This window comes from Canis lupus, chromosome 8 (genome assembly GCF_048164855.1).
Source record: "Canis lupus baileyi chromosome 8, mCanLup2.hap1, whole genome shotgun sequence".
Taxonomy (NCBI): domain Eukaryota; kingdom Metazoa; phylum Chordata; class Mammalia; order Carnivora; family Canidae; genus Canis; species Canis lupus.
Window position 1 is genome coordinate 22,454,933 of NC_132845.1, and position 15,898 is coordinate 22,470,830.

A 15,898-nucleotide genomic window follows, 5' to 3' on the forward strand; every position below is an offset into this window, starting at 1 on the left:
GTTTCAACCCCCAGGGGAAATTGCATTTCAGCAGTTGATGAAGTAATGTGTTTGCCTTGAGAAACCCTGAGGTCGTGGATGGTGCTCTGGACTCTCTGACCATATTAGTTAACAAGGTGAGCAATCAGTTGGACTTAGTACTGTCTGGGCCAGCCAGCTCTGTCCCTGAGTTCAGATATAATCTCAGGTTATCTGAATTTGTACATAGAAGCTGAAATCTCTGTTGATCAACCACTAGAGGGAAACAGAACCAAATATAATGGCACTGGCCCCACATTCCATTCACACTGAACCGCCCTCAGAGAACATTCCAACGTAGGGTGTATACTGCTGTTCCTTCCTGGGGCTCTGTAAGAGGTCATAGGACTTGAAGACCGGGTATCACATGGCTTCCCTGCCCCTTGAGAGGCCTGCCCTCTGACGCTCCTTGGGAAACTTTAGCTAGCCCCTTTCTCCTTCTCAGCAGGTGGCGCTCTGCTCCCTTAGAAAAGCGAGGGGAGCTTCCTGACCTTTCTATGCAGAACTTGCACCTTCCCTGAACTTTACCTTCAATCACCAAGTGGTTACCCCAAAGGTCCCGCTAGGGACCATACCCTTTTTACTTTCTACAAAACAGATAGGAAAAGGAAACCCCTTTGAAAATAAGTAGTATTCTATGGACCAAGGTCATGTGATGATGATAGCCATGACTTTAGCACCATTATTGATGGTAGTAATACTGGAGAGCTTGAGGATGGGAAAACAGGCTCACGGTGTCAGAGACCAGTCAACTGAAAAGATCTGGCTCTTGTCCTCACTGGACCATTACAAGTTGGTGACCCCAGAAAGTCACTTCGATCTCTAGATGTACACTTCCCCAGCACAGAAAGGGGACCATAAACTTATTTCACCGCCCTCTTCCACTTGTTGTGAGGATCAAATAAAACAATGAATATGAATGAGCTTTGAATACTGCAGTGTGCTTTACACATCCTCAGGACACAAGTACATGGTACACTGTTGTCACTAATACTCAATGGGAAAGAAAAGACTACAGCTAATGGGGCAGAAGAGAGCCAGAAAATGAGTGGTTAGAAGAGCAATACAGGCTGTTGCCTGAAAACTCACAAAGTAGTGGTTTTCCCTGCTCCGTTGTGACCAAGGAATGCAGTAATCTGGTTCTCGTAGAAGGTAATGTTAAGACGGTCCACAGCTGGTCTGCTGTAGGGCTCAAAAATCTTCACCAGATTTTTCACACATACCCCAGGAACCAAGCCTGGAAGTTCACGTTCAAAGAAGGCGTCTTGGAGGAAAAAAAAATGAACATGATGTATGTATAATGCTCTATTGAACACATTCTTCAAGGCTCACTCCTCAGACTATGTCTTTTGCCCCCATGGCATTAGCTGTGACCTTTGTAAGGATGACTACAAAATAATAATGGTAATAATAGTACCTAATATTTATTGAGTAGTTACTATGTGCCAGGCATTGTTTAAGTGCTGTATATGGATTACCTCATTTTACCTTTATTTTTTTTTTTCATTTTACCTTTATAACAGCTCCATGGAGATAGATGTTGTTATGCCCATTTTTATAGATGGGGAAACCCAAGGCACAGAGACAGCAAATATCCAATCAAGGTCACACAGCTCATGAACGACAGAGCTGGAATTTGAACCCAGAGTGCACTCACTATATACAGGGAGAGTTAGCCCGAAGTTCAATCTTCAGCCCAGGCTGTCATTTCCAACAGGCCATGGAGCATTTCCTCATGGGCTTCATAGTGACTCAGGCTTCTTATCTTCCTCCCAAAACATAACTTTCCCTCAGACTCTCCCATGTCCACTCCTGTAACTGCCCTTCTTCTGGTCACCTTGGCTCGAGCTTTTGTGTTAATCTTGCCTAAAACAGACTTCTTACTCCTTAGAACTTCAGAGTTTGTCAGTTACTGGGTAGGATGGTCCACTCTTCCTCATCACTGCCCCTCAAACTCCACCCCTCCACTCATCCACTTCCACACCCTTCCAGTGCAGACCCTCCTTACCGTGTTTTCCACTTCTCTAGACCTCCAGTCCCTCTATGCTTTAGTTCACCCTGTACAGCACCACTTAATTTATTAACATTGGAGTTCTGAGCATTGACTCCCATGCAAAACAACATCTTGATACTTCTCCTATGGATGATACTTCCAGTATCTTCTATAACTAAGATGAGAGCCAGCCCCAGCCCCCTGATTTGGCCTTGCCAGAAATTCCACTCTGGGAGGTGGGCCTTCCCAGAAGCACTGTTTAACTGAACATCAGCTCTCTGAGGAGCCAGAGATCACTGACCTCAGCTTTGTGAAATGGCAACCTGGGCTGGGCCAGAGGCCTGGAGACTGGACCCTCTTATGTGGTGGTGGGCAAAGTCCAGAGGCCATGTTCCTTCTCTGACCCAAGGTGAGGATAGCAAGAGCATTTTAGCATTCACAGAGAAGTACATATACCTAGGGGATGAGACCATGGGGAGAAGTACAGAACTGGTCTAATGAAGGCAAGGAAAGCAAAGACAGGGAACACTTGCAACCCTAATCCATTTATTCAGGAATTATTAGGTAACTTCCATGGTCAGGAAAGGCTTTTGATGGTTTGAATGAATGGGCTTGTAGATTTGTAAACCACAAATGAAGTGTAGTCAGTTCCACTAGACTCCTTCCTCCTGTGCACAGAAGCATTTATTTTTGTCTTTCCTTATAGCTCATATCCGCTTTAAGTCCCAGTGACCCAAGTTATTGTTCTTGCTAAATCCTCGGAAGTCAGCACATTTGTGCAACTCACTCGGGACTTGCCTAACAAGGGCACAAACACACCACATACTTGGGATTTGCTTTCTCCAGGAAATATGCGTTAATGTCTGGCTGGACCATTCATGCCACACACGTGCAGCTCAGCCCTTGAGAAGCTATCAGGCTTAACCCCTGTCAACAGAGTCGGTTTTCTGGGGTCCGTCCATGGAACCGCTGTCATGAAGTGTATTGCTCCATCCTTTTATGGTACCCTGCACCTTCTCCTTGCCTCTGCTCTGCATTCTTTATTGAGGTTTTTACCATTTATTCCTTCTGGGTGTTCTGGATCCTCCATTTCCTCTGTTATGGGTTCCGTCTTTTCCAGGGCTCTTTCTTCTCTGGTTGAACACCCTGCATCAACCAGAAGCCATGGTTACTCCTGGTGGGAGCTAACAATCAGTAAAGGCAGGAAAAGGAGGGGAGAAGGACAGGCTGCCAGAATTTCCTACCACAGCTGGAAAACCCAGTTCCCTCAGAAGACCAAGTCAGCATTCCCAGGGATCAGCCCTGAGCATGGCTCTGCCGGCCACTGACCTGTGGGCCTGTAAAGTTCTGAAAATGACCGCCAGTGCCTCCTGGCTGTGGCTTATTAACCCTTGCTGAGCCCAGATGGAGTTTTATAACAGGTATTTCACCTCATCCTCTTAACCTGCCAGCAAGCACCCACAATGTCAGAAATTAAGGTTTTAAAAAATATTCACAAAACCAGGACTCAACTTGCAATGAGTTAGTTTTCTTTACCTCACCAATGGTACTTCTCACTCTAATCAAACACATGTCAAAGCCATAGTGAACCTTGAAAAAAGCTTGTTCAAGGTGATATGATGGATAGCCAGCTTAAATTACAGATGGAGAAATAATTTACCTGAGCATTTTTATGGGTATTCAAGTCTTTTGGGACCAACACCAGAGTTGAGCCTGGTTGAGGCTTATATAAATTGTGAGGTGTGGCATAAACACATACATTCTCACACTGATGCATATACACATACTCTTACACATCTGCATACACGCACACACACACACACACAGAAGCTTGTGTGTGTGTGTGTGTGTGTGTGTGTGTGCAAACTTGGAATTTGGTTTAAAAGGATATCCTGGAAGGGGAAGAGAAGCAGAAGAGCAAGCCAGCCGGAGAGGAAAGCAGGGGGAGGAGGAAACTGTCGTCAAACATCTAAAGGCTCTGGCTCAAGAGCACAGATGTGGGCAGGAGGAGTTTTTTAATGCAGCAACCAACCAGAGCCTCCAACACTCCTGGCTGCCCTCCGTAGATCTACAGACTGTAGGTGGAGCAGTAAGTAATGGGCCTCGTGGTCAGGGACCTGCCACCTTTAGCACTTCTGTTTCTGCTTCCTGAAGGATTTTCAACTGTACTGCCCACAATTCCTTTGATCACTTTACTAGCTCTCCTACTGCACTAACATGTAACAAAATAGCAGGGGGAAATATTCTTCTATATAGTTTAGTCATTGAGTGAGTTCCTTGCCAGGAAAGTTTCAGACTTTGTCCCAAGTGACCAGCAGGAACAAGGGCAAGACACTGATCCTCTTGGGCTCCATTTCTTCATTTGTGAGGGGTGGGGTAGGTGGGGAAACTCAACTCTTCCGATTTTATTTATTTTTGAGAGAAAGAGTGTGTGCGAGTGAGCATGTGCGAACAAGGGGCTCCATCCCATGACACTGAGACAAAGACTTGAGCCAAAACCAAGAGCTGGATGCTTAACGGACTGAGCCACCCAGGCACCCCTCTTTTCTGATTTTAGAGATTTAGGAATCTATTTCAGTCTAGACTGTGAGGCAGGTGAAAAATATTCGGCTTCTGTTAGCAAAAATATAGGTGATTCATTTTTGAAGGAGCATTTGTTTTAAGAATTTCTTTTTTGAGAGGCAGATTATCTGCTGAAACTGTCGAGGGGAAAAAATGCCCACAAGTCCTGATATTCACTGAAATTAGAAATAGTCCAACAACACATTCTTGTGATGAAAATCCTCATTTATAATGGATTATAACCTTATTATAGTTGAAATGTAAAAGTCCATAGACAAGACAGACAGACCAACATAATGGAAAAATACTGAGCTGTTGAATTCCTGTTTGTTTGAACCATAAAAACAAAACAAAACAAAACAACTGCCCAAGCCTTTTAAAGGCCCTAGGCTAACGCCCTAGAGAAAACAAATATCTATCTGAGTGCTTAAATGATAAATCCTGGCTCAGGCCCCAAAATACAAAGGAACGTGCAGGTAGGTAAGTAGCAAACAGATTGGAAAGTATTTCCTTTGCTTCCAGAAACTCCCAGCTCCAACGACGTCCCCAGCTCTCAGGTCAGGAATTCTTGCCTTCCCATACCTCTCAAAAGAGCCTACGGAACTTCTAGAACTCTCCCTGGGCCTCCTGTCTTGTCTAGCAGGAAAGGTAAATTTTATCTAAGATGCATTCTGGGCAAATGCCCCTTAGCTCTCTTCTTCAATCACAAGTGAGATGAATTTTAGAAGAGTCTAGGAGTGTTTGCCTTGAAGATCATAGCTCTGCCGCAGCCTCTGGATGGGCCTTTCCCTTAGGAGAGAGAATTGATTTGTTTTTTGGAAAGAAGTAAAAAGGCAGGAGAGGCGGCAAAAGACCAGTGCATAGTTTCTTTCATTATTCTGTGAATCTCTTTGCTTTAAATTGAGGGGTTGCAAAAAGTCATTTGCACCCTAAAGTGGTTTTGCCTTTTTTTACTAGGGCAATTTAATCCCCTGGGCGAGAGTTATATAGGACACAAGGCTTTATTAATGCTCAGCCATTCACCCTGGCTCAGCTACCGCAGAAGGTGGGTTCCCGGAAGCTATGAGGCTGCACCAGTGGCAGAGCCCCAAGTGGCAGCTAATCAGGAACACACACTTAATGTAAGTAGCCCACACAAGTCCAGGATGTAGCCAAAGAAGCTAGTTTCAAATGCTAAGGGTTTTTTTGGGGGGAGAGGAAGTGCAGAGAGAGGAGTTATTTTTAATTAAAAAATTTTAAATAACTCACCTTCACCACCAAGCCAGTAGGACTCTTGTAGAAGGAAGTACCAAGGAAGAGGGGTTCCATAGTTCCCTAGAAATGACAGGTAAATAAGAGAAAAAGCCTTAGTAGTCCTACCTTACCACAGCTCTGTAAAATCGAGAATTTATCTATCTGAACCTCAAAGTATAGCTCTAGATATTCAAAGTTCATAAGCATTACACAGCTATCCACAGGCTACCACAAAGACTACTCCTTCCAAATTGTTTTAATTCAAAAGGTCACTTTTTTGGGCTAGAACCAGCAACACTAACACTGATGGTTGAAAATGATTTTCCAAGAAAACGTTTTATTAAAGAACTCAATCATGCCCTTTCTTAAAAATTACCAGACAATAATAAAAATAATGATGATAGTCACTAACATTTGTCAGATGTTCTTTCTACATCGGGCATTATTGTAAGCACTTTCCATGTGTTAAAAATTTAGTCCTCTCGTTGAGAGAGGACTCAACAGAGAGGACTAAAGGGATAGGTTCTGGTGTCCTCAAGAGATAGGTTCTGGTATTCTTGTGGATAAGGAAACAGAGGCAGAGGCACGTTGAGTTTGAATCATCTGTCCAAGGTCACAGCTAATTAAACAGAGGTGTGGGAATTCCAATATGGGCAATCTGGTTCTAAACCACTGATCTTAACCAGCCCATTCTACTGGATTCCAAGGAAAAGACTCCCAAATTTCTAGTCAGCTCTCTTAGGAGACTTTGCTCCCTATAAAATGTTAATTTTTTGAGAACATTACCTTTGCTTATTTAATATTATCCCATGTTCTATGGCTGCTAGACTGTCAGCCCTTTAAGGGCAGGTTTGGGTCTGTCTTTTCCATCCCTTTTCTCCCCAAAACTAGTGCTGACCCTAACATATAGGTGCTGCTCAGGATATAGTTATTGGACAAAATAAAGCTTTAGCTTGGCTAAAATAAAGCTCTTGAGTTATGGACAAATTTCATTTTCAATCCAACTAACTTTCACTTATTAGATCTCCTTCTAGTGGCGCAGTAAGTAGAAAAGTTAAGGCAGAGCAAGGTCAAATGTATTGCTCAAAGTCACTGTTATGGGTTGAATTGAGCACTGCCACCCTCTCAAAAAGATGTGTTGAGGTCCACGGTAGAATACAAAATAATACTTGGGCTTGTCCCCAGTTCCCAGCACAGAGTTTGTAAAACCCCTGGAATTTCCTGAGCAACAGGAATGTCTTTTAATGAGTGGAGCCCCTTTCTCAACCACACCTGAGTTTATGCTAATAAGGCGACTCAGGGTAGGGCCCCTAGATAGCTTCAGAATGGGGCTGGTCACCAGGAGGCCCTGGCCTGGGAAAAGAGGATGGAAACTTTCAGCCCCACTCTCTATCTTGAGGGAGGGGAAGGGGGCTGGAGATTGAGTTATAAAAACTCTTCAAGGAGATTCAGAGAGTTTCCATGTTGCTGAGCACATCCAGGTGCTGGGAGGGTAGTGCACATGGAGAGAGTATGGAAGCTCCATGCACTACCCCTCCTGACCCTCCCCTTATGAATCTCTTCCATTTGGCTGCTCCTGAGCTATATTCTTTATTAAAAACTGTAATTGTAAGTAGACTACTTCCCTGAGTTCTGTTAAGTCATTCTAGTGAATTAATTGAGACTGGAGGGTGGGGGATAGTTGTGAGAACTCCTGAATTTGTAGTCAGGTGGACAAAAGTGGGTAGCCTGGGCATTGCATTTGTGGCTGCATCTGAAGTGGGAACAATCTTGTAGGACTGAATCTGTTTGTGGGGTCTGTGCTAATTCTGGGTAGTTACTGTCAGAACTGACTTGTTTGACACCTGGCTAGTATTAGAGAAATACTCGATTTTGGGAAAAAACAACACATTTGATATCAGGAAAAAACAGAGGCCTATGACTTGGCTTTGTTTGGAAATAGTTACTGGTAATGTGCTTAGTTCAGATTAAGTCACAAAGGACTAGATGGGAGCCTAATCCAATATATCTGGTGTCCTTAGAAGACGGCTGGGTAAAGACAGACACACACACAGGGAGAACACTGTGTGAAGACAGAGATTGTTGTTGAAAAACCATCAGAAGCTGGAAGAGGCAGGGAAGGCTCCTTCCCCTGCAGATTTCAGAGGAGCATGGCCCTGCCAACACCTTGATTTTCTATTTCTAGCCTCCAGAGCTGTGAGACAAAAAAAATTTGTTGTTTTAAGCTACCCAGTTTGTAGTGCTTTGTTATGGCAGCCCTAGGAAACTAATATAATCACACAGCTAGGATCCAAACCCAGGCCTCCTGGCTCAGCTTTATAATCTTTCTCCTATTCCAAGGCTGCTGCCTACGTATTTCTCCCAACACAGGCTGCCCCAAGATGATGTGAATTCCTCCCGCCCCAGGGATGGGCCCAGCCTCACTCTCCCCTGTCTACTTTTGGCCACAGCACTGAAAGCCTGGCACAAGGTAACTGTTGGTTGACCTGGAGCCCACTCGAATGGAAGTGGAACTACTCTAGCTACTAAAAAATACTAATTTGAGGGAAAATCTGATTTCTACAAAGCAAATATGAAACTGTGCAAACAACCAATTTTGATTCAGAAGTTGCTTTTCCATACTGCAGGTTAATCAGGTATTTATTCAATGTCCTCAAAAAATCAGGCATTATGTATGGTATTGAGCCTGTAACATTGAACAAAACAGACTCTGGGCCTGCTCTCACGGACCCATATTCTACTAAGGGTAGAGAGTCAATAAACAAACATGTGAAGATACATCATGTCAGATAGTGATGTCTCAAAAATAAAGTTGGATAAAGGGGACAGAAGCACTGAAGGAATGTGATTTATATAGGGATAGATATTTAGATATTTTCAATCTGGAAAGATCCCAGTGATGAAGTGACATCTGAACATACATCTGAACAAAAGTGAGGAAGTAAGCCTGCAGACATGGTGGGGGAGGGGGTGTAGAAACCTGCTCCAGGCAGTGAGAATAGCAGGTTCAAAAGTCCTGAGAAGGAAATGTACTTAGTGTATTAAAGAACAGTCAGTCAGTAAGGAGGCAGATGTGGCTGGAACAGAGAACATGAGGGAGGAGGCAAGGACAGGAAACAAGGAAGATAGTTGGGTATTAATAATGAAGCATCACATTGGCCAGGACTGGGACACTGGATTTTACTCTGAACAGGAGGAAAAGCCACTGGAGAGATGTGAACAGAAGGTTGACATCCTCTGACGCAGATTCTGAAAGGATCTCTGAATACAGTGGGGAAAATGGACTGGTAGACAATGATTATGTAATGAGGCTTAGACTGGGAAGGTAGGGGTAGAGGTGGTGACAAGGGATCAGAATTCTAGATCTGTTTCTAAAGTAGAGCCAACAGTATTCACTGATGGATTTTTGACTTAAGTTTAAGTTTCAAATGCTGGCTCTAAGGGCCCTAATTGAAAGAACTTAGGATAAGATTTAAACTAGATGAAGGGTGGGTGAGGGCAGGGGATCTGAAAAACCCAATATCAATATCTTTACCTTATGGAAGTTGACCCTTACCTGGAAACACCTGGTCAAGGTACCAGGCAAGCAGGCCATACAGAGCAGCATCAAGGAGCATCATCTTCATGGACATCAGGAAACTGAATTCGTCCCCTTCCATGGGACTCTTTCCGATATTGCTCCACTGTAGTCCCAGGCCTTGCTCCTCAAAGCGAGCCAGGTACTCAGTGCCAAACCCAAATGCCACAGGGGACAACAGGCTCTGCAGTGAGGCAAAAGGGGCACACAAGATGAACAGAGGTCTTTTACCCCATCCAACAGCACCCAGATGCCCACAAGGGCCAAAAGGGTGGTCCAGCTTGTGTCCAGGTATAAGGATAACCCAGGGAGGGGTAAGACAGTTTTCCTACAGAAAGGGAATGTGGAAATGCCTCAGGGACCTGACATTACACTCACTGAGCCACATGTCACCTGTTCAGTGGAATATAGTTGTGTAATAGAAAGACAAACAGCACAAAGCACAACACACCAAAGAACTACAGGTCTTCAGGTTCACCTTCCTACTTCTCTCCCTTCCTCCTACCTCTTTCTTGAGATCACACAGTTCTTGCTAGAACAAAGATAACTTGGGCTGCTTTGTGTGAATCCCATTAGGAAGTTCCACAAAATCATCAGTGTCCTAGAACAGTCTTGGGGGCCAGGCAAGGGATGGTTCCTGAGGTCTGTCAGTGAGGCCAGAAGAACCTCAGATTCCACTGCTATCACCTTTTCTCCTCTCCAGAACAGGACAATCATTTCCTTGGGTTCTCTGTAGAGAGAACAAGTCAACTAAATAGGTGGTGTGCAAAAGGAAGTCGAAGAGGAAGGTCCCCAGCCAAGTCCCCACAGGTGGTCGCTGGCATGGCAGAAACCACAGAGCACTACAGAGGAATGGGCTGGTCTCATTTCCTCTGCTCAGAGGCCTCTCTGGAGTTTGTAGGACCCAGGGTGGGGTTCAAACTGTCTCTCTCTAGAAGGAAGAGATTCTCCAGCTGTATGTTCACAAAAACCATTTTAAAAATCTCAACTCAGCCTTGGTCCATGCACTGCCAGACCTATAGCTTCTTGGTGGATCCACACACCCATGAAGTTGGCTGCGGTCTCAAATACTGATGTCTACCTAGTATACCAAGACAGCCCAGCTCTACTAGACCATGAGGATATTTTGATACTAGCCCATTGTGATCAATTTAGAAAACTAGGTGCTATAAATAGCAGCAATTAATTTAACATGAGACAAAAGGCAGATACCCTGGAAGTTCTGTAGCCAAATAAGTGTGAGTTATCAGAACAACTTAGATCTTTCCCCAGTAAGAGGCAGGTGGTGGTCCTTTCTTGACTCCATTGCATAGAAAACTATGGAGGGAAGTTCTGGAGGACAAGTAAAGCTGCACTCTAGAGAACCCGGAAGCCTGGTTAATGAGAGGGTGGAAATGGCCCATTTGAAATTGGTTAAAAAAGTGCTGTTAGTTTGGGGATTGTGAACTAAGAGATCTGTTTCTTAAGCAATCAAAGCCAATTTCTAGAGTCCTCTCCTGACAAGAGGGCTTGGCTCTTAACTGGTTCATTTCTACATGCAGTAGTTGAACATGATAAAAGCCCTTGTATAAGCTACTCAAATTCAAGTTTTTTATGGAGAGAAACAAATGCTTTTCATGAATGGAAACATCTTTCTGGGCAGAACAGTTAGGGAGTAAACTCTCCCCTTCTGAATCTTCTCACATGTTGCAAAAAGAAAAGTGAGTGAAATGAGCTGGGCTCTTCTCCTCTTGTGGAAATACAAAGGACCTGTGAGTTGAACTGGTTTTTGGTTGCATCCCAGGACAGACTTATCAGGCAGGTTTGATAAGGAGGGACTGCTGCTGCATAGCTCAAGATGAAGACTGACACAACTTTTGCCCTGTGCCTTTACAACTTATGTCCCTTTGACCCAAAAGGCAAAGTGGATCCCCACAAAGGGCAGTCCAGTTTTCCAGGACTACTACAGATGCGTTGGCCAAAATGTTTTGTATATTAGGGGTGAGCCCAAGATCCCTCACCACAGCCATCTTGAGATCAGCCGTCATCCGGTCCTGCCAGGCAAAGCAGAGAATGTGTGGCAGGTAGAGGGTGAAGTAGATGACGCCACTGCAGGCTGCTGCCAGGCTGGCTCTGGAGAAGAAGGTGCTGAGCAGGAAGCACTGCATGATCGTAGCCGTGGAGAAAGCCAACAGGAACAGGAAGAGGATGAACGGGTTGCTGTAATGCAGGATCCTTCCATGCTGAAACCAAAGAGGCCATCTGAGTCAATACTTTCTATCCCTGTCCAGGGAACCATCTCTCTTTGGGGGTGATCTCTGTGCTGAGATTCTGGGCCTTCAGAAGCCCTTTACTCCACAGTGATTTCTCTTACCATCTCTCATTCGTACCCAAAATCTACATTTGAGATTCAATGCCATTGAATTCTTCTAATCCATGGAGTGCCATTCTCCCTGGGAGGACAACACATTAGGCTGCCTATCAGTACAAGAAATCATTATGTATTAAGTAAGCAAATCCTTGGTCAGAAGGGAGAAATAAGCCTAGAGCAAGGGAGGAAGATCTTAGAGCATACAGCTCCAAGATACACTGAGTAGATGAGGGACAAAAAAAGGAGGCAGGAGACTCCCCAACAAACTGTAATATTTTGCTTGGGGCCTGGCCTGCTGACTCAATCATGTGTACTTGTATTCTGAGATTTACCACTCACACTGGTGAACATATCAGTAATTAATTCACATCACTTGGAAGTGGATTAATCCTCCCTCTTCATCAGTATTGTACAAATGCACAGAACCCAGGGAAATACTCAGTATTTCTACACAGCCAAAGTGGATCAATCAGTTTGGCTATGTAGAAAATAGGCCCAAATTAGCAATTTTTATTAAGTGAGCTGCTGCCCACTTCCATTATAGGATAAACTGAGATGTTCAAATTTATTAGGCCTTCTTGCTTCTCCTTTACTACAGACCTCCTATGAGGAATTTCATCCTTTGCACAGAACTCCAAATACATATAGAGCATCTTGCTCTTCTCTTAAGAACATAAAGGTACAAATAGGTTCATCTCTTGAATGGGTTCTGATCAATTGTTCGTGGTGCCCTGAAGGACTGGTTTCTTAATAGAAATGAGAGAAATGAGTGATATCTATCATGGGTGTGCAAGAACTGAGAGGAATGAATGTGCCACTTGTCTGCTATTGCTACCATTTCTCCCTCATTCACACTCTTGTGCTTGCCAGGCACCAACAGAACAGATTGAAAAATAGGATAAAACAAATGGCAAAGGAAGGTGGAAGAGGGCTAGGTTTAATTACAACCAAACTCCAAGGAACTCTAAATGAAAATCAAAATTGGGATTCGGAGCTCCTATGTGTCAAAGAGCTCTCCACATCACTATGGAAGGCTCACTCCTTTTCCTTAATCACACAGCTCAGTAAAATCAACTCCATGGCTGAACATATGGTTATGGCTAAAAGAACTTTAAGATAAATAAATTTCTTTTCCCAGCTCAAAGCAAAGTCTGACAAGCTTCTAGGCCCATACAATCTTTCATCGACTCAAGCAGAGATGAAAGTCACTGGGCTGACCCAAGAGCCTCACAGACCTTGGCTTCCTCTAATGACCACTTTTCTTTTCTGTTCCTAATAGTTTGAATAACTGGAACCTTCCCATTGTCCCAGCTTCCAGCTTCTTTCCTGCATAGTTGAGGTGGGAAGGAAGGACAAGGCAAAGATGGGAGTGTCATTCTAAGGAATCTTATTTTGGTGTGCAAAATTCTGTTTCCGTCATCATTGGAACAATGATCTGGTTCCCACAAGGAGAAACCCCTTTGTGCAAGAAACTCTTAGTGAACATTTCTTTATCTCACGTCCTAAAAGCTTTGAAGTCTTAATGCCCATTCTTAGGAAGGTAGATCTCAATGTCACTTACCAGACATTGCAAGATATCATATATGTCAGACATATATGACAAGTCAGACACTTGTGCATTTTGACTCCTTTAATTCAGAGGACATAAAACGTCTTGGAAATGGGAAAAGGGGCAGACTGAAGGTTGAGAAGGAACAAGGGACCACTAGAAGAAAAGGATCATCTTTGTTGAGCTCAAGTTTCCTGCAAATTAATTAATTAATTAATTAATTAATTTTTAGATTTTATTTATATATATATATTTTTAAAATATTTTATTTATTTATTCATGAGAGACAGAGAAAGAGAGAGAGAGGCAGAGACACAGCCAGAGGGAGAAGCAGGCTCCATGCAGGGAACCTGACATGGGACTCGATCCCGCGTCTCCAGGATCAGGCCCTGGGCTGAAGGCAGCGCTAAACCACTGAGCCACCCGGGCTGCCCAGATTTTATTTATTTATTCATGAGAGAGAGAGGCAGAGACACAGGCAGAGGGATAGGCAGGCTCCATGCAGGGAGCCTGATGCGGGACTCGATCCCAGGTCTCCAGGATCAGGCTCTGGGCCAAAGGCGGTGCCAAACTGCTGAGCCACCTGGGCTGCCCGGATCCTGCAAATTTAAAGCCACAAATTTAGAGCTAGGTCCCTTGAACAGGATGACCTCTACATCAGCACTGGTTTTGATAGGGCTGTAGCACAGGATTTGACTAAGGTTGAAAACAAAACCCTTCAGAATCATACATTTTACTGCAAAAAGAAAGGGTAGGATTTGGTTTAACTGAGTATTTGCTGGGTGGACAGAATATGTGATGGAACATTCTTGGATCAGGTTGACATCAGTATGGTCCAGCATGGGATAGGACACACTTAGCCAGAGTTTATGGTTCAGCACACACATTGCTTAGTATAGAGGGGCACTTAATATGACCGGTAGAAAGATAAAACAAGCTTGATAGCATCATAGCAGGAGCCTGCAAGGTCTAAAGTCTGAAGTTTATATGAAATCCTGCCAGATAAATATAAAAAACTACCCAAATTTATGAAACTTATCATCTATTTTTTTTTTTTTTTTAATTTAGGATAGTCACAGAGAGAGAGAGAGAGAGAGAGAGAGAGGCAGAGACACAGGCAGAGGGAGAAGCAGGCTCCATGCACCGGGAGCCCGACGCGGGATTCGATCCCGGGTCTCCAGGATCGCGCCCTGGGCCAAAGGCAGGCGCCAAACCGCTGCGCCACCCAGGGATCCCTGAAACTTATCATCTAACAAGTACAAAAGAGAATCTGTGGAGGAACTAAAAATGGAGGAAAAGAATATATTATGAAATAATGTTTTATTTCCAAGTCTAGCTTGTGAGGGAGCTGCAAGTTTGCAGAGGATGGACCTATGCATGTTGCTGGCAGCTGTAAAAACTCTATTGCTGAGAAAGGACAGACTCTAAGTCCCATCCTTCAAAATGTCTTGGAGACTTTTTGGGCTGCAGAATATCCTACAGTCAAGCCATGAATGGTGTGACCCTGATGGTAATTAATAAACAGTCTAGGTCTGCTCTCCTAATACAATGCAAAGGCTCCTCACATTCTAACCCCAGCTTCTGGTTGAGACAGTAATCCCAGGAAAACACTCTTTGTACTCATTTCTTCCGTGTCTGAAAGAGAGAACCCTTTGCACATATAGTCATTCTGTGTTGGGCTCTCCTAACAGTAGCTTCTCCATATAGTCCATGGAATGGGGCTAGATAATCTATGTAGACTGTGGGTCACTGGGCAGGAAGTGGGAATGGGGGACACACTATGATACTGGGGCTCCTTGGGGAGACACTAGTCTTTTCCATCTTGGCTGAAATGACTGGGCAGCTGAAATGGCTGGGTAGTTACATATCAGGCTATCCTTGGTGACCAGATGACTGCAGGCATGAGTTCATTAGTAGGAGGAGAGCTGGGAGGTACAAAACTATTCAAGATTTTCTGGGATTTCTCCATCTGGCTTACCATGATAAATATGGTCAGAAGGAAGATGCTCATTGACATGATAGAAAAGCTGTCCAGGAACCAGGTACACCAAATCACTGCATTGGAGACACCCTGATTTTTCAAGGTTTCCTTCAGTCTCAACTCCTTCTCCAAGACGATGCTCTTTACAGTCATGGAGACAGAGTAGATCCAGGCCAGCACCATGAAGATAGGGAAACAGCGGTTCAGGATGATCATAAAACTGAAGCAAGAGGAGAGAAGCAGAAAAGTAGAATGCCCTGTATCTGGTGGAGGTAGAGTAAATGTTTGTTGATTGGATGTGTTGAGAACAAAGCCCAGATGGAGGGGAAGGCAGAAAAATCCCCCCTGGGCATTAACAGGCTTGAATCTTTTAATACATTACACCTTTCCCTGAAGGATTACATTTTCCTTAGAGCAAGATGGTAGCTTTTTGGTTAGCTCAGATGAATGTTCTACAAGTTATATGTGTAAAATAAAATTGTACTATGTATGCTATACAGTGTGGACCTTTTTGTAAGATCTCATGGGAAAGAACTACAAACTTGATGATGTGGTTGTGACTGGAATAGATACATGCTAACTGACAGTGAAGTCCAAGAAGGTGAACTACCAATAAAAGCAACTGATATTGGTGG

At 43.9% G+C, this 15,898-nt stretch overlaps 1 protein-coding gene and 1 long non-coding RNA gene across 2 annotated transcripts in view; one reads left to right on the forward strand and one right to left on the reverse strand.

Moving 5' to 3' along the window:
• ABCA4 (ATP binding cassette subfamily A member 4) overlaps nt 1-15,898 on the reverse strand; it is a 129,551-nt gene that overhangs the window by 56,315 nt on the left and 57,338 nt on the right. The window contains exons 14-19 of the mRNA XM_072834577.1: nt 15,261-15,483; nt 11,384-11,605; nt 9,363-9,567; nt 5,822-5,887; nt 3,068-3,157; nt 1,108-1,282 (exon numbers count right to left, since the gene is read on the reverse strand). Of these exons, the coding sequence (XP_072690678.1) occupies nt 1,108-1,282; nt 3,068-3,157; nt 5,822-5,887; nt 9,363-9,567; nt 11,384-11,605; nt 15,261-15,483 (981 nt within the window). The remainder of the gene's footprint in view (nt 1-1,107; nt 1,283-3,067; nt 3,158-5,821; nt 5,888-9,362; nt 9,568-11,383; nt 11,606-15,260; nt 15,484-15,898) is intronic.
• Nucleotides 1-15,898, forward strand: part of LOC140637984 (uncharacterized) — a 22,855-nt gene continuing 6,957 nt past the window's right edge. The window contains exon 1 of the long non-coding RNA XR_012035096.1: nt 1-116. This is a non-coding gene — a long non-coding RNA (uncharacterized lncRNA). The remainder of the gene's footprint in view (nt 117-15,898) is intronic.